This window comes from Mobula hypostoma, chromosome 8 (assembly GCF_963921235.1).
Source record: "Mobula hypostoma chromosome 8, sMobHyp1.1, whole genome shotgun sequence".
Lineage (NCBI taxonomy): Eukaryota > Metazoa > Chordata > Chondrichthyes > Myliobatiformes > Myliobatidae > Mobula > Mobula hypostoma.
In genome coordinates, this window is record NC_086104.1 from 89,521,918 (window position 1) to 89,548,429 (window position 26,512).

The 26,512-nt window shown below is 39.3% G+C and overlaps 1 protein-coding gene across 4 annotated transcripts; it reads left to right on the forward strand.

Annotated features, from left to right (window-relative positions):
* Window positions 1-1,411: 1,411 nt before the first annotated feature.
* LOC134350709 (zinc finger and BTB domain-containing protein 2-like) lies at window positions 1,412-20,675 on the forward strand. Of its 4 annotated transcripts, none has more exons than XM_063056296.1 (4): window positions 1,587-2,029; window positions 3,997-4,131; window positions 14,263-14,444; window positions 16,411-20,675. In XM_063056296.1, exons 3-4 carry the CDS (start codon window positions 14,272-14,274, stop codon window positions 17,798-17,800), a joined length of 1,563 nt encoding a protein of 520 aa, XP_062912366.1. In that variant the 5' UTR covers window positions 1,587-2,029; window positions 3,997-4,131; window positions 14,263-14,271; the 3' UTR covers window positions 17,801-20,675. The 4 variants fall into 4 exon arrangements, with proteins under 4 accessions (XP_062912367.1, XP_062912366.1, XP_062912364.1 ...); XM_063056294.1 differs by having other exon boundaries at window positions 3,997-4,121; window positions 16,411-20,674; XM_063056297.1 differs by lacking the exons at window positions 1,587-2,029; window positions 3,997-4,131 and adding an exon at window positions 1,412-1,577.
* The last annotated feature ends 5,837 nt before the right edge of the window (window positions 20,676-26,512 follow it).

Genomic DNA, 26,512 nt, shown 5'->3' on the forward strand with positions numbered 1-26,512 from the left:
GCATCACTGTCTGATATGGAGGGGCCACTGCACGGGATCGGAAAAAGCTGCAGGAAGTTGCAAGCTCAGCCAGCTCCATCTGGGCACTAGTCTCCCGAGTTCCGAGCATATCCTCAAAAGGCAATGCCTCAGGACCCCCATTACCAAGGACTTGCCGTTTTCTCATTGCTACCATCAAGGAAGTACAGGAGCCTGAAGACACACACTCAACGTTTTTTGAACAGCTTCTTCCCTTCCGCCATCAGATTTCTGAATGGACAATGAACTGACATACATTACCTATTGTTTTTCTTTGTTCTCTCGATGTGTACTTACTTAACATATTTCTTACTGTAATTTATTATTAGTATTATGTATTGCAAATAAATTTCACAATGGACAGTACGCTATTAATATTAAATGATTCTAATTCTGAATACAGCGCTCCCCACCATGTCTAAATTCCTTAATACTAAATCTGGTCAAAGGAAGCAATCTCGTAAACAGGGCCAGAAAAGTATCCTGTATCTTTAATAAGATGGATGATCAGCATTTCACACTAAATCTCAATGCTTGCATTTATTTTTACATTCATAAACACACTGGTGAATTTCCCTCAACAATCACAAAGGGGACTAGGTGATACAATTAACTCCAACTTCTTTTTGGAGCCTGCATTTGCTTTCAAACTCCTGGTCAAAGGCGTATTGCAAACGCAGACATTTTGTGCATGGACCCTAATGACATCAGCAGTGGAATGAGAGGTTATGGTCAGCGCATTAAATTCCTGCTTCTACTTCACAAAATGTCTCCATCCAGCTGCCCCCACAGCACTTTAAAAGCCCTGAAGCTAAGGAGAGCTGCTACACACAGTCTACTGAACGTAAGGACCTCTCCGTTGACGATTATTACCGCCTTATGCCAATAATTTATACGAAGTATTGCTGGCACACACAATAAAGGAAAGCAGTTTCTCTCCGATCCCGCAAATACATCGTTTTCTTATTCTGAAAATAAAAGAAACGTCCTCAGAGGATAAGAAAATAAAATCAGTATCCTTAGATCTTAAACAACTCCATAAATTAACATAATTAAAAGGAGCCACCGAACGCTAACTGACCCCTGCCGAGTTATGCTCGTTGCAATGCTATCAGCGGAGTTTGCATTTTTAAGTGCCTGACCCCATCTATTTCCCCCGCATGCTTAAAATGTAATCGTCTCTCTACCATATTTGGATAGCATGCTACCAAATGACCTTGGATTACTGCTGCGGACGGGTCGCCACTTCAAAAAGAGTTAAATTGCTATTAAATATATTAATATATCCACGTATAAAGGGACAAGCTCAGAATCAAGTTAACTTTTTCCTTGTAGTAAACACGTATAAAAGTTTGGTTTAAAAGTTAGGGCTTTAGTTAAAAAAACGGTATATTCGTTGAACCTTAAGGGAAGGGGGTGGGGAGAGCAAGATGCATTGCAGCAGGAAATGTGGCTATGCCGGTACATTAATTTGTTTTCTGAAAAAAAACGGGTGGTGACCCGGTTGGAAAATATTTACGCATATAAAAAGAAAATACAGGAGATGGAGAAAAGAGGAGGTGGGTGTGCAATGCAGGAACATGGCTGGGACCGGATTTATCTCCTTCGTTACACCGGGAAGGCGGCAATACCCCGGTTGCATCGGTGGTGGAGGGGGTGTCCGATGCTACTTGGTGGGGGTTTGCAGTCTGCTGCATAGCGGATGGACCGGCCGTTCCCGGTTGGCTGGTCACCAGCCGGCGCCGCCTCGCGCGCCCTGAGCTGAGCCTCGCCTCGCGCCGCCTCAGCGCCCCGGGAGCTCTCAGCCCACTCCGGTCATGTGACGGCGAACGTAACGGGACGTGCAGCAACCGTTTGGCAGTTGGGTTCGCGAGGAAGGCGGCGGGCGGGCGGCGGCGCGGTCCCTGGTCGGTGCGGCGCAGACGGGGGAACGGGGAGACGGAACAAAGAGGCTGCCTCACGCAAAGAGACTTAAAATAGCATCTCAGCACCGTACGGACCAGGAAGAGAGGTCGGTAACGGAGGAGGGGGGCGCGTGTGCATGTTGGGGGGGTGGGGGGGAGGGAAGTAACGCCGGCCGGGGGCTGGGTTGAAGCAGGCCGCCTAGGCCCGCGCTACGGACGTGGGCTAGCGGCTTTCGTGAGCCGGCCCGGGTGAGCCGCGGTGTGAGGAAAGGGAAGGAGGGTTAGGGGTCGTCGGTGCGTGAGCGCGGGTCCGGGCTGAGGGCCGCTGCGACTCCCTTTGTCCCCGATGCAGAAGGTGCGGAAGCGGGGGCCGCGCTCATCCGGTCACACGGAGCGTGTGGGGGAGGGAAGGAGGGGACGTTGAGCTACAGCGCCACCACTTCCCCGGCTGGGATGCGGGCGGAACTGTTGGGGCGGGGCGGGGCGGGGCGGGGTGGTGGGTGGGGGCAGCGGCTCACGGCGCCAACAAGTCCTCTCTCCCGTTCCGTCCTCTTCTGACCTGCGGCCCCGCCACCAAAATGGAGCGCCGCTTCCCGCTTGTGTGAATGAGTGAAACCGGATACCTGGTCGGCGGGCGTTTCTGCGGCGTGCCTGCTGACTTTTACTTTGATTCCACACTTCATCCTCACTCCCTCTTTGAAATTATTCTAATATGGGCACGTTGGCGCGCTGTTTTCATCCCGCTGCCAGTTTGCTTTCCTTTTTTTGTTTGCATTTAACCCTCGCGTTCTTTGCCGACTTCTTCCTTACCGCTTTCAATAAACTTACTGCGGCTAAAGTTGGGGTGGGGGTGTTTAAGTCGCACTTTCGGAGCCCATGCTGGTGTAATGTTACAGACATTAAATGGAAGTTGTACACCGATCTGCCGAAATGAACAGAAAGAGTGTCTTGCAAAAAACTGGAGGGAGTCGGCGGTTCATGCAGTATCTATGGAGGGAGATGATCAGTCCATATGCAGGGTTCCCTCCACAGATGCTGTCTGTCCCGCTGAGTTCCTCCATCATCTTGGTTGTTGCTCCAGATTCCAGCATCAGTGGTCCTTTGTGTCCCTTCGTTTTAGTAGTACAACTTGTACACCGATCTGCTGTAATGAATACAAATATATCTTTTAATTCCCTTCACCACTACCACCCCAGTGTTAGTTTCTGCCCTGTTTTGAGTAACTTGAATTTTTATTTCTCCTCCCAGTTAAGGGATAAAAACAAAGCCTGTTAACAGAAGCGCAGTCTCAGTGTACAATGCCAGATTTAACTGTCGTTCAATAGTTTCCAAATGACTAATTTTCAGGAAACTTAAATATTGATATCCTATTGGTACAGTGTAAATCAAGATTACAGGCAAAATTTGATTTAAACTAGTTTTTTTAAAGTTGTATTTTATAGGTAAATGTATTAGATTTCAATTTAATGAAAGAATTGCATCAAGACAATTCCAACTAGTGGATAAGGATACTCTATAATCCTGTTGCAAGATTTGAATGTAAAGAAACAAAATGCAGCAGTTTTGGAGAGAAACAATTAATTGTTTCAGTTTGATCTGTAATCAATACTTTGAACAAAGATTTTATTTTTGTGTTCTCCACACTGCCTGATCCACAGGGCATTCTAAATAATTTCTGCTTTTCATTGCCTGTGATTATATTGATTTCAGGTAAATAGTATGCACATGACTTCATGATCTCTAAACTTAAAGAAAGTGACTACTCTAAAATTGGGTGTATTGGATTCAGATATTGATTTCTATGATGTGAAATTTGTTTTGCATTGATAGTATGGCACAAAGATAAACATTACTATAAATTACAAAATTAAATAGTGCAAAATAAGTGTGGAGATATTCACATAACCACTTTTTTCAGGAGTGATACTAAAATTGTATTGTATCACTTAATCATATTTACTATAAAAATCTGTTAATTTTGACTTGAGACATTGTGAAATGAAACTGCTATTCTACATCATTACTCATTATAAAAATAGTTACATTTTGTTAATCCATGTAATATGTGCTACAGGTACGACCATACTTTGCAGGAGAATCACATCTCTACGTGTGTAGAGGGTCTTTTTCATCTGGAACGTGACCCTAATTGCAATCCGCCAGCTAACTTGAAGAGCTGACAGATGTTTTCGGCCTCAGGTCGGATTTGGTATATGCCCTTCCACTTTATTCTGTTGTGATTTTTAAGCGATGACTTATCAAGATTGTTTAATGTAATTTCCAGTAGAGAAGTTTAAAGGAGAATAATTAATGTACATCATTTTTCATAAAGCACTAGATGTTATTAAAGTAACTCAAACAAAGTTAAATATAATGAAATAATCCCACACTTTGTTGTACTGGAATGGAAATGCCAAGTCTGCTGCCATTCTAAGTAGGACAGCAGGGGGCAGCTGCATGTGGTAACATCATGCAGGATGTGGCAGTGACATTATTCATACTGAGCTTCCTACAAGCAACCTACTTCACTGGGCATTGGGGACATGAAAAGCCATATTCAGATGCCAGGTATAGAAATTAGCCATGCATTTCTATGAAAGGAGAAGTTATAAAATTTAAATTGGAGTTCAGGTTGGCTTCTGTGAAGAGAATTCTACTAAAAATATTTTTCATTAAATAACTCCTTTGAAGACTGAAGTGTTATTTTAAGGTGGGGATTTCATCATTTAGTCTGTGAAACCTAGGTTTGAGTTAACGCTATTCTCAGGTTCCTGAGTGCTGGTGGAAGGTGTCTTGTGTAAATTGAAGATACAAGACCACAGATGCTTGAATCTGGAGCAATAAACAATCTGCTGGAGGAACGAGAGGCCTCTGTGGAGTAGGGGGAGATAATAGCCATAAAGGCCATTGAGTCTGCTCCACCATGTGATTATGGTTGATCTATTTTCTCTCTCAACCCCATTGTCCTGCCTTCTCCCTGTAATCTTTGACAACCTTACTGATCAAGAAACTATCAACTTTTGTTTTAAATATACACCATGATAGAGCCTCCCCATTTGTTTGTGGCATTAAATCCCACAGATTCACCACCAATGGCTTAAACAAAAATAACCTTGCCTTATTTTGAAGCTGTGCACTCTGGTCTGAGATTCTCCTACTATTGGAAACATCTCTATGGCCACTCTATTTTAGCCCTTTGGGGAGAGTTGAAAGGAATTTTGGGAAACCAAAATGAATTGGTACAATTGGGAGCTAGTTGGGCAGCATGCTTCCAGACTATACAGCCCTAATGGAGGATTAGGCAAATGACACATAAAGCAGTCCAGGTTCATACACCTCTAAAATAAGAGAAAACTTCACTGAAAATGCTTACACGCTTCACAATATAGACAGGGATAACTCCCCTCCCCAGCAACCAGGACATCACACTCAAGTAGCTGACAAGCAAGAGACAAAAATTGCTTTATGCAAAGTGCTAAATCTTTGGAACCCTCTATCCAAAAGACTATAGATGCTCAGTTGCTGAGTATCTTCAAGACAGCTATTGAAAAAAGAAGGCAATAAGGCAAATTGGGTTGAATGGCTAATGCCTAGAGTCATAGAACACTACAGCACGGAAACAGGACCTTTGGCCCATCTAGTCCATGAGTTAAAACCTAGCATCAGAAATAGAAGTGAGATGTTTTGGGGAGTCTTTTGTTCTGTGTGATGATATAATTCCCGATGAAGGAATTCAAAGCTGAAAGTGGTGACTATCTTGATTTCTCTACCACAGAGATATGGGCGATCATGGTCTATGAACATGATTGTTTTGGGCAAATTCTACAGTAGTGGTTTGTCACTGCCTTAATCTGGGCAGTGTCTTTACAAGACCCCAGCCAATATCAATACAATTCAGTGTTCACATAACCAGGACTTCTGATGTGCACCAGCTGCTCCCATGGATTCATGTGATCCTAATTTTGTGGGGGGTTGTCTAAGCAGATGCTACACCTTGCCTAAGGGGTGACCTGCTGAGGCTTTATAAGGTATTGGTCAGACTGCACTTGGAATATTGTGAGCAGTTTTGGGCCTCTTAGAAATGATGTGCTGGTATTGGAAAGGGTCCGGGGACATTCACAAGAATGATCTTGGGAATAAAAAGGTTAACATGAAAAGCGTTTGATGACTCTGGGCCTGTACTCACTGGAGTGTAAAAGAATGGGGTGGGGGGGTGGAAGGATCTCATTGAAACCTATCAAATATTGAACTGCCTAGATAGTATAGATGTGGAGAGGATGTTTCCTGTAAAGGGTGGGGTGTGTCTAGGACCAGAGGGCACAGCCTCAGAATTGAAGGACATCCCTTTAGAACAGGATTTTCTTTAGCCAGAGGATGGTGAATCTGGAATTCATTGCTGCAGATGGCTGTGAAGGTCAAATCATTGAGTATATTTAAAGCAGAGGTTGCTATATTCTTGATTAGTAAGGGTGTTAAAGATCATGGGGACCAGGTAAGAGAATGGGATTGAATAACCTAATAAATCAGCTGATAGAATTTCATAGCAGACTCAATGGGCCAAACGGCCTAACTTTGCTCCTGTGTCTCATGGTCTCACAGAGTTGATCAGCTTTGATTATATCGAATGATGAAGCAGGCTTGAGAGGCTGGGTGGGAAATCCTCATATTCCTGTGCTCTTAGAAGTTTTCTGGTATATAGTGTAAACTGGTTAGAAGGTTAAACTGGAAGAGAATTCTTCAAATGTACGTAAACTGAATTCCATTTGAGACAAGGGTAAGAGGATTGGGCTATATCTTGTGTTTGAATTTGATACTAAATACTGGTGTTTTATTTTCCCGTTGCTTTGTTGCTTAAATTAGTGGGCTCAGAAATTTATCTTAATATCGACTGACCCAAAGTGAAGAGAAAACAGATTAGAGCCAGTCCATTGAAAATGGATTGATGGGAAGATGAATTCTGCTAATTATAGAGAGATCCTGGATAAAAAATCTGCTAGCCTCTGCCAGAAAGCTTAAACTGGGGAGGAAGTTTGTCTTTCAGCCAGACGACAACCCAAAGCACACTGTCAGAGCAACCGTGGAGTGGTTTCAAATGAAGAAAATTGATGTTGTTGAGTGGCCCAGTCTGTCTTGACCTTAGCCCGATTGAACATCTCTAGCAAGTCCTCAAGATTGCTTCCACTGTCTCTCCCCAACTAACCTGCTACAGCTTGAGCAACTTTGCAAGGAGGAATGGGCAAATCTTGCTCCATCATGTGCAAAGCTAATAGAGACTTACTGAAAAAGACTTCTAACTGTAATAGTTGCAAGAGGTGGCTGAACTAAGTATTGAGCAAGGGGGGGTGAATGCTTTTGAACTGACATAACAGTTTTTGAATTTTTAGTTTTTTATGCTTTACAGTTTTCCCTGTTTTGAGGCTATACTGTGGAGGGAGAAAGGAGCATGTGATTCATAAATAAAAATTCTCGGTTAAATTGATCAAAATCCCTGTTTGTAAAACTCATGTCACAAAGGGTGGGGGACTGAATACTTTTACAGGGCACTGTATATGGGTTATACATAAGCTGGGTGTTTATAAATTGGGGAAGACTTCTAGCTCTCAGTACTCTGGCAATAGCCAGACGTGACTTTTGAGCAAGCAAAGAATACTTTTTAGAAAATGATTCTGTAGTATGTTTACTTTTGTGTAATTGTCAATGTTATTTAATGTTTTTGCTATTTTCTAGATTGGCAATTGAACAAAACCTAATCCTTCCTCATCTTAGAATATTACTGTTATATTGTTGGCAATGTTTGGCCTGATTTGTTGGAGTGCAAATGAACATTAGCAAAATAGATAAATCATTTGTTTCTGTATACAGATTACAATAGCGTATGAGTACTGTAGTTTATACAAGTGTTTACTTAGGTAATGGGTGAATTTGCTTGTTCCATAGTATTCATAACTCTTAAGATAAAATTCCCACAAATACACTGCAAATATCTGATTTTCTTTGTCTTTATTGAGTTGACCAAAGAAGAAAAACATAATTAGTTTCTAGTATATCAGTGCCCCCAACTGGTTGTGTGTTGTTCTGTATCACAAAATCTAAGTTTCAGTTTATCATCTTTTATTAATGTCAGCACACTTGATACAAGGAAGAGCATAAAGTGATAATGCACTGATTTGGAAAGCTTTACCATAAGGTTGATACCATCCAAGTTGAAAATTTTTGATTTGTAGCCCATAAGCACCAAGAAAATAAAAAAATATCAAATATTGTTGGATTAGTGTTTTAATAATTTACTGCACATGTCATGTACAGACAGTTAATTTCTATAATTTCAATAATTGTTGTCATTACTTACTGAACATAATGTGCACACTAACCAGGGTATTTTAGCATTGATTTGTAAAGGGTGGGACTAATTTTATTTTGTTATCAATAAAACCAATTTCCCCCGGGATCAATAAAGTATGACTATGACTAAAACAAAATTGTATAAATGGAATGTGAAACTGCATTTTCAGCAAGTATTTGATAGGATATAGTTTATGATAATTTAGGTATTTAAAATTAGAGGGAAATCAGTGACCTGGATAGAGGGATGTCTGAGCAGCAGAAAGCAAAATGGTAATCTAAGTTTTGGGTTATTGGATTGAGCTTGCCTTTGGGACGTATGCAGATTTTTGTTCAAATTAAGAACAGAAGGTATGGGTTTGAGATATGCTACTGGCTGGGGTGACAAGTAAGCCAGATGTTACTCTGTAGTGAGATAGGAGAAGAATGTTTCAGGTAAATTGAGATAGTATTATGTTTTTTTTAAAAAGGTGAATGCAAATATCTTCAAACTTGTACAGTAAATTGATATCCACAGACTAGTTTGTTCAGCTCAGGATACCCAAAATAGGAACTGTTAGAACCACAAAAATGGTACTGTAAATCTTTACATGAATGACACTAGAAATGAGAAGTCACCTATCTGAATAATAAACTTTAAAATTTGGAGTTTATTCCCATTGAATATGAAAGGTTGTAGCATAGATTTTTAAAAAGTTTGTGAAGCTAACTGATATTTAACTCATCTATGAGAGGCCCAACAATGCAGAATTTTATTGTGGTACAGATTGGAACTCTCATGACTAGAACCTTGGGGTCTGACCAATGCTGAACCACTGAAATTGCACCTGCATCATCTTCCTCTGAGCAGAATTGTCCTTTTTAACACTGTTCTTTTAGGCACTCCCTGTATACTGAGAATTAAAAGAACTGTCCGTAACCTGATTTTTCTACAAGTTAAGATCACTCGGCTGAGATTGCAAAAGTTGTAATGGTAGGTTGATTAGGTATAGATTGGTACAAATCTTGGTTGATTTTATATACTGATTAGATTTTAATTAGAAATAATTAATTAGTACAAAATGTGCTGGATCATGAGTTGCTAGACCATAGAATGCTGCACCAGAGAGTTAGAACCTTTATGTGGGAAAGAGAATGAAATAAAGCAGAAAAAGAATTTAAAATAGGGGAACTTTTGAGGCCCTAATTTATCGTGGTCATGCTGTAATGGTTTGCGATAATTTGAAGAACATAAGCATGGCACCCCTATTGCCATAGTGATCCATACTTGCAGCACTTAATGTATGTGGTCTGCACTTAATGTATGTGGTCTGCACATAATGTATGTGGTCTGCACATACATACTTGTCTTTCCCTGTATGCATTTTTAAAACTGGTTTGCATCAGTTATACAATGGTAGTTCAGTACAAATAATAGTTCTGTAATAGTTCTCATTTCTATCATGTCATAAGGAAATATGATAATTGTCATTTAGCCTCAAGAAATATATATTTAAAAATGTAAGTAAGTAGTGCAAAAATAGAGGTAGTATTCATTGGTTGGGTCATAGGTGTTTAGCTCCTGCTTAATAGTCAATGTTATATAGAAAGGCACGTTGATGAAAAAAAATTGGCGGATTATGTGGGAGGATGAAGTTCATCTTGGAGTAGGTTTAACAAGTCTGCAAAACATGAGCAGAAGGGCCTGTACTGTGCTGTAGAAAGCTACAATAAATGGTGGATAGAGCTCAGACCATCACAGAAATAGTCTTTCCTGTTGAGTACATTTGCATGGAGTACTACCCACATGAAACCAGCATCTACCATGGTGCTAGAAAGTTTGTGAACCATGTAGAATTTTCTCTATTTCTGCACAATAATGACCTAAAATGTGATTAGGTCTTAAGTGCTAAAACTAGATAAAGAGAAACCAATTAAATAAATACCATGAAAAACATTATACTTTATTTATTGAAGGAAAAATGATCCAATATTACATGTAGCTGTTGGGAAAGGTATGTGAACCTCTGGGGTAATGATTTCTATAAAGGCTATTTGGACTCAGGTGTTCCAGTCAATGAGATGAGGATTGGAGGTGTGGGTTGTAGAGGTGGCCTGCCCTGTAAAAAGACACACACAAGATCTGTTTATGTGCACCATACCTTGATCAAAACAACTTTCAGAGCATGTTTAAAGAAGAATTGTAGAGATGTTTGAAGCTGGAAAAGGCTACAAAGGCATTTCTAAAGACCTGAGTGTTAATCAGTTCACAGTAAGAGAAATTGTTTATAAATGGGTGGAAACTCAGTACTGTTGCTACTCTCCCTAAGAGTGGGTATCTTGCAAAGATCACACCATGTGCAATGCTGGAGGAGGTGAAAAAGAACCCATGGGTAACAGCAAAAGACTTATTAAAGTCTCTGTTCATGTGTCCACTATGAGGAAAACACTAAACATGAATGGTGTTCATGGAACGGCACTGCGGAAGAAAGCACTGCTCTCCAAAAAAAAAATTTGCTGCATGTCTCAAGTTTGCAAAAGACCACCTGGATGTACTATAACGTTTCTGGGACAATGTTCTGTGGACAGATGAGACAAAAGTTGAACTTATTGGCAGGCTCCATGTTTGGAGGAAAAAGGGCACTGCACACCAACAAAACCTCATCCTGACTGTGAAGCATGGTAGAAGGAGCATCGTGGTATGGGACTACTTTGCTGCCTCGGGGCCTGGACAGCTTGCAATTGTTAAGGGAGCAATGTATTCAAAATTGTATCAAGACATTTTACAGGAGAATATCAGGGTAGCAGTTCGCCACCTGAAGCTTAATAGAAGTTGCATAATGCAACAAGACAATGATCCGAAAGACGAGTAAATCAACGATGGAATGGTTTAAAAAGAAGAAAATTTGTGTTTTGGAATGGTTGAGTCAAAATCCTGACCTTAATCCTGTAGAAATGTGGAAGGACCTGAAGCAGGCAGTTCATGCAAGGAAGACCACCAACATCTCAGAGTTGAGGCAGTTTTGTAAGGAGAAATGGCATGAAATTCCTCCAAGCTGATGTGCAAGACTGAATGTCAGTTACTGGTTGAAGTTATTGCTGTACAAGGGCATCACAGCAGTTACTGAAAACAAAGGTTCACATACTTTTTGCTACCAATACATGTAATATTGGATCATTTTCTCAATAAATAAATAAATAAATAAACAAACGAACAAACAAACAAGTATAATGCTTTTATTTATTTAATTGGGGTTCTCGTAAGGCCAGTGATGTTGTGGGGATGGAACTGGACTCTCTGACAGTGGTGTCTGAAAAGAGGATGCTGTCCAAGTTGCATGCCATCTTGGACAATGTCTCCCATCCACTACATAATGTACTGGTTGGGCACAGGAGTACATTCAGCCAAAGACTCATTCCACTGAGGTGCAACACAGAGCGTCATAGCAAGTCATTCCTGCCTGTGGCCATCAAACTTTACAACTCCTCTCTTGGAGGGTCAGACACCCTGAGCCAATAGGCTGGCCCTGGACTTATTTCCTGGCATAATTTACATATTACTATTTAACTATTTATGGTTTTATGACTATTTAATTATTTATGGTGCAACTGTAATGAAAACTAATTTCCCCCGGGATCAATAAACTATGACTACGACTAAGATCTGATCACATTTTGGGTCATATTTATGCAGAAATAGAGAAAATTCTACAGAGTTCACAATCTTTGTAGCACCACTGTATCATCAAAGTGCCCAACATCCAGGCCATGCCCTCTTCTTGGTACTACCATCAGGTAGGAGGTACAGAAGCCTTGAGGTTCCACAACACTAGGTTTAGGAACAGTTATTACCATATAACCAGCAGGCCTCTGAACTGCTGTGACACTACTCTGAACAGATTTTACGACATAGAGACTCACCTTCATGGACTCATTACAACTCGTTCTCAGTATTATTTTTATCTGTATAGTTTGTCTTTTTGCATGGTGGTGTGTGTTTGTTTATGTATAGTTTTTCGTAAAATTCTGTTGTATTTTTTTCCTTTAATGCCTGCAAGAAAATGAATCTCAAGGTAGTATATGGTAACATACAGTACATTGATAATAAATTTACTTTGAACTTAATGCCCTTATTCACAGTATGCCTTGGTGTTTGGTTGTATGTCCGTTGTTATCAATTTTCTGTTTTAATGTAGGGAGTTATGATGTTTTTTGCTTTGCCAGGCCATTTCAGAGGTCAGTTAAGAGTTGACCACATTGTTGGAACTCCTATGTTTATAGGTGAATTAATTATTTTTGAAAAATAGGTGTTTTAAATGTTTATTCTTTCCCTTAAACATTATATTTTTTCATAGTTACTTAAAAGATTATAACTTTTCCCCTTAATACGTCATCTTTGACAGATTTCCTTCACTGAAAGGCATCGATGGGTTTTACAATCATCCAATAATTCTGTTTTCTCTGTTGCAACGACTTTTTAAAAATCCCTGTTTATTTAACTGAAATTAAATCTTCACAGCTGCAGTGGTGGTGTTTGAATTTGTTTTTATGTTGTCAGACGGGTGAATTAACTGCTTAATCATGAGAGTTAATGTAATACATCTTTAAGTACATCGGTAAAGTAAAACTTCCCAGTAATGATGTTTAGGATAATAGTTCAGACTACAGTTTTGAGGAAGGGTAACTTTTTAAGGTGAGTTCGGAAATTACAGTTGAAGTCAGACTTTAGCTAAAAGAGGTAATTGTAAAAATATTCAAGCTATTTTCTAGAGAACAGTATACATTATTGAGAGCTACGACACTACTTCTGCGAGAACTAGAAGCCCGCTTGGGTAAAAGTGTAAAATCTGACTGGACCATGGTTGCTTCAGACCCATTCTTTAGGATTTGCTTTGTGACATGACTGAATCAGACATGATTCGGTGACTAGGCTTGGGTAGGATTTGAATATATCCACTAATACAAGGAAGGGGAATGAAAATATTCTTATCATAAAAACAATCTTTTTCAATGTTAAGGAATAATAAACAAAAATATTTTTCTTCTAAAACACCAGAGCAGAATTTGGTATCCCAAATTGCCATAGCAATGTAATTGATTATTAGCAGTGCATTACTTAAACTGTTTTTAAAACACATGCTGTTGAGCTAGAATTTATTGAGGCTGTGAATTTAAATTGATTCGGCCAACACCATAGAGGAAAAAGCACCAATAAATACATAGCATCTTTTTTTTTAATGTTGAATCTGTGACTTCCATATACTGTGTAGGCCTATATTTTATCTCCATCTAAGTATCATGTTTTCCAAACCTGACTCTGTGTACTGCTTAGAGATGTAAAACACTTGCCTCTTGGTATAAACAGCACAAGATAGTCATTGATTGGTGGTAAAATTTTTAGACCCATAATACTTTGCCAGTAGTAAAATTTAGAGCTTGATGATCTTAGTACACAAAATTTCAGATGAGATCACAACGGAGCCCAAAAATTGTTATCTTGACTAAGATATCTTTACTTCTGTCCGCAGTTCTTCAGTAATCTCATGTGAAAGCTTATCAAAAGCTTCCTGAAAATCCAGATACACCCTATGATCTAGTCATTATTTTGATATTTTGAAATTAAGTTGGCTTCCCCGCTCTCCCCCTCTCCCTACTCACTTCATCTCTTCCCCCCCTCCACCAAGAATTCTCTAGAAGCTCAAATTGTATTTTTCCTATTTCAACTGTTAACTGGTATGAATCGGAGTTATTTGAAGAACAATAAATATTTCATGAGGGTAGGCAATTTCTCTTAAAACTCAGTTTTATCTTATTGCACATAGTTTCAAGTAACTATTCCCCTGAGTATTAAGTGCCAGTTGTTCATTACTAAGGAGTGCATTTTAAAATAGTTAATGGTTGAATTGTTATATTTTATAAGTGCACAGTTAAATGGAGTACATGATGATTACAGCTTTTATCTGCTCAATTGATTTCTAATTTGTCGTTAATACAATTCCTTTCTTCCACCTCCTCCTAGGGTCTAAACATGGAACTAGCTAACCATGGTTTGATTCTGTTACAACAACTCAATGCCCAGCGGGAGTTTGGCTTCCTTTGTGACTGTACGGTGGCTATAGGTGATGTCTATTTCAAAGCACATAAAGCAGTCCTTGCCTCTTTCTCCAATTACTTCAAAATGCTTTTTATTCATCAAACAAGGTAATGCTTTGGATCAGGATGTTAATTTAAAGATTATCACGCATTCTACACAAATTTACTTTTTCCTATCATCCGTACCTCTATGGACTGTTTGAATACTACAATACTTCAGAGATATACAGTGATAGAATAAGACATAGGAGCAGAATTAGGCAATTCAGCCCATTTGAGTCTGCTCCCCCATTCCATTATGGCAGATTTATTATACCTCCCAACTCCCATGCTGGACCAATGTGCTGAGTCTGGAAGGGTTATTGGCAGTTTATCTATCACATGCATTGTTCAAGAGCATTGACCTAGCTGCCTCACACCATGGGTGGCTGATTCAACGGGAAAGCTATGCAACTTGTGATTACCCCATTCGTTTTCTCCACTGCTGGTGCTTTCTACTGCCAAGTCCCTAAACCTCTTGACCTTCTTTTTAGCTAATTTCCTAAAACCTCTAAGTTTAAGGCCATTAGTTTTAAGTGTTATGAAATGTCGATCTTTGCTTGATAATACTTATGTAAAATACCTAATATATTTTACAACTTTAAAGATGCCACTTGAATGCAAACTGTTCCTTTAAATATCTTGCAGGAATGAGAACAAGTGTTAGGGGCTAAATTGAATACTCTCCATTTGCCTGACTGAGTTTAACTCCATTAACTCTCCAGCTGTTTGATGCTCTCCAGGACAAAGCAGCCCATCTAACACCCTGAACATTCACTACACTCCCCCCCCCCCCCCACCAAATCACTGGTGCACGTGAACCGTCTGCAAACTGCACTACAGTTATTTGCTTCGATTACTCAAACCTACCTTCCAGCTCTTAACTAATACCAGTGAGGAGGACAAGGGCCACAGGTACAGAGCATCATCAACACCACCTGCAACTTCCCCTTCAAATCTCAAAACATCCAGACTTGGAAATATATTGCAGGTCCTTCATTATCTCTAGGTCCAAATTCTGCAATTTCTTTCACAACAGGACTGTGGGAACATCTTCACCAGAAAGCTATAGCAGTTCAAGAAGATCACTCACTGTACCTTCTAAAGGATGATTGGAGATGGGTAATAAAAAATAAAATTGAAAGTTCAAGGCTTAATTCATTAAACACTCTAATTTTGGGAGTTGCTTATTAACTCCTGCTAAATACATTGAAGTGTAGACATTGGGTAGAAGCTTTCAGATGATATTGTAGAGCAGTCCTTGGGTTATGTTACGTTCATTCCTGAAAACTGTCCTCAAACCGATTTGATTTCTCTCCCCCCTCCCTTTATAGATCAGAAATGAACAATTTCAGTGAAGACCTATTAACATGAATGTTCATTTACTGTCTTCTGTGTATTTTGATCACCTTAAGCATCAATGATTCTGACATATTTTGACACTTTAACCAGTAAAGATGACAACTTCTCTTTGCTTCATTATAAAGGGTGCACAGTATTTATGAGAGCCATTAACTTTACTTTGTTATATTGGTATTTTCCTTATGCTGTGCTCATCTGGAGGACTTGGGGGAAATATTAGAATAATTTAAAGTGTGTAAGACCACTTAACCCATCAAATGTTTCTCAGCCATAAACCAGTTTCACTTCTCTGCTTGAAATATTTTAAAGAAATTCTCCTTAAAATATGTATGATTCTGAGAGCTTTTTTTTTTAGCTATTTTTAAAACATTCAGTTATCCATTGACTCTGGACGAAGACATAAATTTGAATCACCTTTCACTTTTAATTGAAATTTTTTGTAAGGCACTAGTGTTCCTTTTAGCTTTTTCTTTTGAATTTTGTCAACTAACTTGAGTAGCTAGTCTTTGGTATCATTTTGCTGGAGTATTTTTAGAGTTTTGTAAATATTGTTAGAAACTGCACACCAGTTATATTATTTCTTTCATTTTGATGGATATGAGTTTTGCTTGTTACACTTCATAGGAAAACTGCAGAGAGTTTAGTATTTGTAAATATTTATTTTTTTTCACAGTGATTGTGTCCGACTGAAACCAACGGATATTCAGCCAGATATTTTTAGCTACCTCCTGCATTTAATGTACACAGGAAAGATGGCACCCCAGATTATTGATCCTGTCCGTCTTGAGCAGGGAATTAAATTTCTGCATGCATATCCACTAGTTCAAGAAGCCAGCTTAGCTAGCCATGGAGCCATTCCTCGCCCTGATCAAGTTTTTGCATGGACATCCTCTCTGTATGGCATTCAAATTGCAGATAATCAAACCACACCCCCAAATAGGTTATCAGCAACTGGAGAAAAGTCTGGGCGAGAACCCAGGACACATACTCATCCTTCTCGAATAGAACAAGAACGAGGTGCAGAAGCTGGTCACCAGCATCCCCAGAGTGCACAGATTCTTCAACCTTCTCAGCACATTGGGCAGTCGTCTGGAACACCTTTAGGATTGGCTTCTCCATCTGGTCCTCCAGCAGCTGAAGATCGATGTGAGAATATTCCTCTATTAGATGGACAGCCTGGAATGCATGCAGTAGCTCATGTTAAGCCCAGTATAATGAAAAGGAATAGCGGTTTTCCCAAGTTTTACGTTTGTCATCTTTGTGGCAGAAGGTTTACTTTACGAAGCAGCCTGCGTGAGCACCTACAGCTCCATACGGGAATGTCACTTCCTGTTACCAGCCAAGCAGGAATGAATGTGCTAGGACAGTTAATAGAATCTGGGAAACCTGCAAAAGAAGTTGAAGAAATGCCTGAAGCAGAGGTAATTAGCGACGGTGAGCTACAACAGAAAAATGATTCACCAATGGCAGACAGCCAACTGCAAGCTGAAACACCGCCCCCATCGGACATTGCAGACATTGACAATTTAGAGTTAGGGGATCATGATAGGGAGGTAAAAAGGCGAAAATATGAGTGCTCCATCTGTGGACGGAAATTCATCCAGAAAAGTCACTGGAGAGAGCATATGTATATTCATACAGGCAAACCATACAAATGTAGTACCTGTGATAAAACATTCTGTAGAGCCAATCAGGCTGCCAGGCATGTTTGCCTTAACCAGAACTCTGACACCTTTATGATGGTTGATAATAAGCAAGTGATGCTCACTGAAGGTTCCTCAGAAGAAACCAATCAGTCACTAATGGATCCAGTGTATCTAGCAACAAGCCAATCAAGTCAATCATACAAGTGCAATCTTTGTGACAAAAGCTTCTCAACTGCTAGTGAAGCTGTTCGGCATTCATGCCAAAACCAAAACTCTGATACGTTTGTTTTGATGGAAGGCCAACCAACAGTGCAAGGGGAGGGCTCTTCGGAGGCTTGTGAAGTGACAGAAACAAATCAGCCTCTGTCAGAGACAGCGCATAATGTGGAGGATGGTCAGGCTGTTTTAGTAGAATGACGAGTCTTCATTTAATCATTTCTTAATGTGTTTCTTAAAATGTACAATTCAAGATTAATAGTTCATAGATATAGTTTATTTTCTAAATTAGTTTTTGGTTTTCTTTTCTGGCAAAAGTGTCATTATTTGCTGATGTTGTGACTTTTAAGATGAAAATCCAGGTTGCATATTGTATCAGTGTTTGCACTAGAGTTCAGATTAACCCATGTCAATCATGAGCTGCTTTGGGACCAGGTTTGGGAGTGTTTATACTGTCACTGAAAAAAGTTGATGTGCATTTTCTTTTACTGGTATTACCTGATGCTCACATCGCCTGTCAAGAAATGAAATTACAAAGTCACAAATCTATGTCTTCGTGCTCCACAGAGCTTCCCTAAACCAACATCAAACTCAAAAGTGTACACTTCTACTGAGCCTTTTCGATGTGTGCTCATGTTAAAAGGGATACAGTTTAAATAAAACATTGGTGACTGACAGCTTCAAAAGTTTATAGTGTGCAATTGCCATTGTGATTAAGAAATGTTCTTCTGTAATTATCAGCTGATCACTGGGTCCACCTGTCGACATGTAACAAATCACAAAAATGCACAAAGAGGCAATGTCATTTTTGAATCAATAATGAATACAGAATGTTGGTTTGAATGTGAGCTAGAAGATCACTTGGCTAACTCAGTCAAAAACTTTTAATTCAGTCCATGTCGGCAAAGGAACTGCATGAACCAAAAGAGTGAAATACCAAAATTATTTTATTTCGGAGATCAGTGATCTGTAATTACTGAAATACCCTTCTATGAATCATATGAAAAGTGTAGTTCCTAAATAAAACTTGTTCAGTATGATATTAAATAAATTGCTCACTTACGGAAGAGGAACTTTTGTTACAAGACCATTTTCCAGTATAATAGAACAAAGCTGTACTCTGGTGCTCCACATTTGTCCCTATACACTTGTATAAACCATGTTTTTAAACTCTGTTCAGTGTAATTCTGAATATCACTTACCTCACTTATTTACAATTTGCTCTTCAATATGTCTGTGTAATCTGCTTTCAAGATGGGGGGGGTCTTAAAACATCTATGCATGCTGAATTCAAAATACAGTAGTAGTATTTGTAACTTGTTTTACAGAAATGAGTAGGTACATTATTTATTGTGTTGGCTGTCTTTATACCTTTTTAGATTTCTTCATTATTAGAAAAAACTAAACTGAGGAACAGCAACACTGAAAGAAATCTTTCAAATTCTGGATTAACTGCAAGGTAGATTAGAATTGCTGTTGGAAGGGGGGGGGGGGTTACCACAAAAATAAGCTGTCATTTGGATTATTTTTCAATTTTTTTTCCCAGCAGTGCACACATACCAAAAATGTTTTGTTGAGATTGTATAGGCTGCAAAATAAATTACTTTTCTCCACAAAATACTGTGTGCAAAACATTGATGTAGATTGGAGCAGACCTTTTCACAATTGTTTTTCTTAATGACTTGTTGCATCTGGTTGTGCAAACTAAAAATTATGCTCCTAATGATTGAATTTTTTCTTGTAGCCTATTTTTATTTGATTAATGTATGACTTTATCAATACGATAGTGGTCATAATAGTTTGTACCAAAAGCCCTTTGCTGTAGATGTGGATTGAAAACCACTATATGGATTAAATGAAAATAGTAAACATTAATTAAGATTAATTTTCCCTTTTGATTATGAAAAGTACAATTTTTACTGTTACATACAAATGTTACAAGATATATCAAACCCCAAGGTATTTTGTGTTACTGTTTATTCAAATTTGTAAACATCTCTCTCGCAGTTATTTAACCACTTTTGCTCAGTAACCCCTCAGATATAAATATACTAAGGTATTACTTGCAAATATAAATTGCTAAAAAGCAAGGATGAAATTCTAGGAATAATGTATGTAAATTGTTGTTACAAGTTTTATATATAGACTTAATGGTAGGATTCACATTTGAAATAAGAAACAAATCAACTGCCTTAAAATAATTAAGCATAAAATTATGTCCATTGTCAAAACTATCATTTGCATTAATTATGAGTCAAATAAAATGTAGATTTTAAAAAGAGTATTTTGTGAAGCATGTTTCAAGAGGGAAATGTATTTCAAACTTGAAATGAATCCTGGATGAGAAAAGACATTCCTTTGTTGTATCTTTGACCAAACAAATTGAAGATTGGCCAGTTTAATCGGGGGCGTAAGTATATTGGTTTCAAATGGGTCTTTTAACATTTTTAGGTGATTTCAAATATATTTATATTAATGAAGTTGAACTTATGTTGACTTACAAATTGCAGAGATTAAGAGCACTATTTTCTGTGACGTCGGCTGCAATAGCACTCCTTGCCAGCATTGTTGAGATTTTAAGTGCATTGTACAGTTGCCTTTCTGTAACATTTTAAGTTGCTGCTCAGAAGCTAGCCATTCACCTGCATGGTGAGATCTTATTTAACAAAGCATACATATGTGATGGGTATCTGCGCTGTACACAGTGGTAGACTAGAGTTTAACTTCCATGTTTATGTATGCATTGTTAAACTAACTCACTATGCTGAGCTTCTGCTTTATTTTTCTATGAGTTAGCATTTTGTTTAGTCTCAAATATCCAAGCTAAATACACACATTTGTACTTGTCTTGATTCCATGCCATATCATTCTGTCAAATCAAAATCTTGTTAGTTATAACTGTATAATGTGTAATATAATGCTGCCAATACCAAAGACTTGAATAAAACAGGCTTGGTAGGAACTGGAAACCATGTTGTGCTGTCTCCGTGAAATCTTTTTGCTGTATTTTGTACAGATTACAGTTTTTTTGCCTCTGGTATGGTATTTTAGCTTCAACAAAGCGAGCATTGGATCAATGATATTGGAAAATCACTAGGTAATTATTGGTGAGGTTATCTTGGTTTTATCTATTCAGAGATATTCACTCTAGCATACAAAATTCACACCAAAATTGAACATATTGAAATGTTTTTGGAGTAATACAGAGTTTAATCAGCATCAGTTCTGACTTAACCTCAACATGTTTTCTCTTTATTCAAGGCTGCTCTGTATTATTTGAACATGCTAAACAGTGAATCTACTAGGTTTTTTAACTAACATTGCTGTTCATAGCTCTTCCTTTTTAAATTTGTTTTCTTTCTACATGATTAGCTTCATACTTTGAGCTTCCTCAATTTACAGTGTAGGTAATTACCTGCAAATTGTTGAATTCAAGTCACTTTTGTAAATCCCTTGTCAGCCACCGTTGCCTTATCATCCCTTTAGAATACTTTGAGATGAATCTATCCTGCACTTTTGAATTGCTACCAGGAACTCCAGCTATTGCTGTTATGTTGTCATCCCTGCTTGTGTCCCCTTCCATCATCTTTGGCCAGTTCCTCACTCATGCTTCAGTAGTTCCCTTTACTTCACTGCAAACTCAAAAGCTTTAAGCTGGTTAAGTCACCTGGACCAGATGGACTACATCCCAGAGTCCCAAGAGAGGTTGCCAAAGAGATAATGGATGCATTGGTCATGATCTTTCAAGAATCACTTGGCATGGTCCTGGAGGACTGGAAGATTGCAAATGTCGTGCTACTGTTTAAGAAGAGAGGAAGGCAAAAGAAAGAAAACTATAGGCCAGTTAGCCTAACTTCACTGGTAGGGAAAGTGTTGGTCTATTATTAAGGATGAGGTTTCGGGGTACTTGGAGACTAATGATATAATAAGTCAAAGTTAGCATGGTTTCTGTAAAGAGAAGTCTGCCAAACAAATCTTTTAAGAGTTCTTCAAGAAGTAACAAGCAGGGTGGACAAAAGAGAGGCAGTGGATGTCATTTACTGGGATTTACAGAAGGCGTTTGACACACATGAGGCTACTTAATCCTATGGAGTTACCGGAAAGATACTGGCATGGATGAAGGAATGGCTGACAGGCAGGAGGCAGCAAATGGGAATAAAGGGGGTCTTTTCTGTTAGGCTGCTGGTATCGAGTGATGTCCCTCAAGGGTCAGTATTGGGACTGCTGCATTTCATGTTGTTAATGATGTAGATAATGAAATTTATGGCTTCGTAGCAAAGTTTGTGGGTGATATGAAGATAGGTGGAGGGGGTAGGTAGTACTAAGGTAGCAACGCGATTGCAACAGGACTTGGAGAAACTGGAAGAAAGGGCAAAAAAGTGGCAGATGGAGTAGTGTTGGGAAATGTATTATAATGCATTTTGGTAAAAGGAACAATAGTGCGTACTATTATCTAAATGGGGAGAAGATTCAAATATCAGAAGTGCACAGGGACTTGGAGAGTCCTTGTGCAAAACTCCCAGAAGGCTAATGTACAGGTTGACTCAGTGGTAAAGAAGGCCAATGCAATGTTGACATTTATTTCAAGGGGAATGGAATATAAAAGCAGGGAGATAATCCTGAGCCTTTATAAGACACTAGTCAGGCTGAACTAAGTATTGGGCTCTATATCTCAAAGGATGTGTTGTGATTGCAGAAAGTCCAGAACAGGTTCGCTAGGATGATTCCAGGAATGAAGGCATTAACATATGAGGAATATTTGGCAGCTTTGGGCCTATACTCACTGGAATTTAGAAGAGTGGGGGGGGGGGGTGGATTTCATTGAAATCAATGAACATTGAAAGGACGGTTGCGGTGGATGTGGAGAGGATATTTCCTATGGTGGGAGTATCCAGAACTAGAGGGCACAGTCTCAAAATTGAGGGGCAACCCTTTAGATTTTTTTTTTAGCCAGAAAGTAGTGAATCTGTGGAATGCGATGCCACAGGCTGCGGTGGAGGCCAAGTCTGTGCATATATTTATGGCAGGAATTGATAGTTTCCTGATCATTCAGCATGGAAGGATATGGCGATTGAGTGGGATTTGGGATCAGCCATGATGGAATAGTGAAGCCAACTTGATGGATTGAATTGCCTAATTCTGCTCTGAAGTCTTCTGGGCTTGTACTGATACATCTGATTTTATCTCCTCCCCTTCAAACTACAGTGGGAATTCTACCTTAAGATCACTGTCTCCTAAAGGTTCCTTTATCTTAAGCTCCCTTATTTAGTTTGGTTCATTACACAAAACCCAAGCCAGAATTGTATTTTCCTTAGTCACTGGCAGCCAACCAGAAAAGGCTCCCTTTATTCCCACTCTGCCTCCCGCCAGTCAGCCACTGCTACATCCATGCTAGAATCTTCTCTGTAATACCATAGGCTTGTAGCTGGTTAAGCAGCCTCATGTGCAGCACCTTGTCAAAGCCTTCTGAAAATCCAAATACACAACATTCACCGATTCTCCTTTGTATATCCTGCTTATTATCTCTTCAAAGAATTCCAACAGATTTGTCAGGCAAGATTTTCTTTGAGGAAACCATGCTAACTACAGTCTATTCTATTGTGTGCCTCCAAGTACCCTGATACCTCTTCCTTAATAATCAACTCCCATATCTTCCCAACCACTGAGGTCAGAATAACTGGCCTGGTTTCCTTTCTTCTGCCTCTCTCCCTTCTTGATAAGCGAAGTAATATTTGCAATTTTTCAGTCTTCTGGAACCATTTCAGAATCTAGTGATTCTTGAAAGATCAATACTAATGCCTCCACACTCTCTTCAGCCACCACTTTCAGAACCCTGAGGTATACACCATTTGGTTCAGGTGTCTCATCTACCTTCAGAGTTTTCAGTTTCCCAAGAGCTTTCGTTCTACTTACGGTAACTTCACACACTTCATGACCCCTAACACCTGAAGCTTCCACCATACTGCTAGTGTCTTCCACTGTGAAGACTGATGCAGAATACTTAGTTTGTCTGCCATTTCATTGTCTTATCAAGCATCCTTTTTGAGCAGGCCAATATCCGTTCTTGACTCTCTTTTCCAGTTTATGTATCTGAAGAAACTTGGTATCCTCTTTAATATTATTGGCTAACTTACTTTCATACTCCATCTTTATCTTAATGGCATTTTTAGTTGCTTTCTGCTTGTTTTTAAAAGCTTCCCAATCCTCCAACTTCCCACTAATTATTGCTTTATTATATACCCTCTTTTAATCTCCTTACCTCTCCTGGAAGTCACCCATCTGCTGTCTGAAGCCTGTACTCCAGGTGTGACCATCTCATCAAAAGCCTTGTCTATCACATCTTCAGCCTCCCAGATGATCCTGAGTATACACCAGTTCCAACCCCTTGTCCTATTGTGAATCACTAGATTCTGGAATATTTCTGAAGGACTGGAAAATTGCAAATGCCACTTCACTCTTTAAGAAAGGAAATTATAGGCCATTTAGTTTGACTTTAATGGTTGGGAAGCTGTAGGAGTCCATTATTAAGGATGAGACTTTGGGATAGAGGTAGATAGATAGATGCTTTATTGATCCCAAAGGAAATTATAGTGACACAGTAGCATTACAAGTACACAGATATACAAATATTAGAAGAGAAGTAAGAAAGAATAAAAACTAAGCTATCTCAAACAGTCTAACAGGAGGGGGGTCATCACTTCCCTGGCTATAGATTGACTCATTGTAGAGCCTAATGGCCAAGGGTAAGAATGACCTCATATAATGCTCTTTGGAGCAGAACAGTTGTCTTAGTCTGTTACTGAAAGTGCTCCTCTGTTCAGCCAGGGTGACATGCAGAGGGTGAGAGATATTGTCCAGAATTGCCAGGATTTTTCATGAGGTCCTTTGTTATACCACAGCCTCGTGTGTCCAGTTTGATTCCTATAACAAAGCCAGCTTTCTAATCTGTTTATTGACCCTGTTGGCATCACCTGTGTTTATGCCATTGCCCCAGCATATCACCGCATAGAAGATTGCATTGGTAACAACAGACTGGTAGAACATGTGAAGGAGAGGCCAGCATACTCCTAAGGACTTTGGAGGCACATGATAAAATAGGCCAACGTCAGCATAGTTTCCTTAAGGGGGAAATCTTGCCTGAGAAATCTGTTGGAATGCTTTGAGGACATAACAAGCAGGATAGACAAAGGAGAGTCAATGGATGTATACTTGGATTTTCAGAAGGCCTTTGACAAGGTGCCACGTGACACTGCTTAATATAATACTAAGCAGTGGTATTTCTGGAAAGAGACTAGCATGAATAGGAAACTATTTGACGAGCAGAGTGGGAATAAAGAGGGACTTTTCTACTTGACTGCCGGTAACTAGTGGTGTTCCCTGAGTGCTGGTGTTGGGACAGCTTCTTTTCAAGTTATATGCTGGTGATTTAGATGACAGAAGGGATGGTTTTGTGGCCAGGTTTACAGACAATACAAAGATAGGTAGAGGGACAGATAGTGTTGAGGAAGCAGGGAGTCAGCCGAAGGACTTAGATAGATTGAGAGAATGCAAAGAAGTGGCAAATGGAATATAGTGTAAGGAAGTATTTGGGACTGTATGGTAGAAGGAATAAAAGCATAGACTATTTTCGTAACAGGGAGAAAATTAAAAAATCAGAGATGCAAAGGGTCCTCGTGCAGGATTCCCTAAACTTGCATGTTGAGTTGTTGGTAAGGAAGGCAAATGCAATATTAGTATTAATTTCAAGAGGGCTAAAATATAAAAGCAAGGATGTAATGTTTAGGCTTTATAAGGCATTAGTCAAACAGAGTGTTGTGAGCAGTTTTGGGACCCTTACCTAAAAAAAGGTCTGTTGGCATTGTAGAGGGTCCAGACGAGGTTCATGACAATGATACAATTAATGTAAGGGTTAATGTAAGAGGAGCATTTGATGGCTCTGGACTGGTGGCAGGTGATTCTAACTTTTCACATACTGACTGGGACTCCCAAATTTCAAAAGGAGTGGATGTGATAATAAGTTTTTCAAATATGTTCAGGGAAGTTTCTTTTTTCATTATATAGAGCTCCCAACTCGAGGGAGTGCAATATTGGATCTCCTATTAGGGAAGGAGACAGCAGTGTGTGTAGGGGAACACTTGGATCTAGTGATCATAATATGGCAGGGGAATGGGAACCAGTATAATAGAGCTGAGGATGAGACAGCAGGTTTACAAGTGGATGATCTAATATGTAATATGAATATAAGGAAGGACAAGCCAATGATTGACTCCCTGCAGAGAAAGCAAAGAGTTAAGTTGTACCACAAAGGCAAAATTCAAGCGGGTGAATAATACAGGACTGAAGGTGCTGTATTTAAATGCGCATTGCATTCGGAATAAGGCGGAAGAACTCGTGGCATAATTAGAGATTGGTCGGTTTGACGTTGTAGGCATCACTGAGTCATGCCTGATAGAAGGTCAAAGTTGGGAGTTTAACATCAAAGGATATACTTTGTATTGAAAGGACGGGCAGGAAGGCATAGGTGGTGGTGTGGCTCTGTTGGTAAGAGATGGAATCACATCTTTAGAAAGAGATGACATAGGGTCAGAGAATGTCTAATCATTGTGGGTGGAGTTAAGAAACTGCAAGGGTAAAAAAAAATTATGGTAATCATATACAGGCCGCCAAATAGTAGCCAAGATGTGTAGTTGAGATTGCAAAGAGGGGTAGAAAGGGCATGTAATAAGGGTATTGCCACGATTGTAATGGGGGACTTCAGTATGCAAGGGGATTGGGAAAATCAGGTTGGTGTTGGATTGCAAGAGAGGAAATTTGTTGAATGCCTATGAGATGGCCTTTTGAAGCAGCCTGTCCTTGAGCCCACTTGGGGAAAAACTATCTTAGATTGGGTGTTGTGTAACAACCAAGATCTTA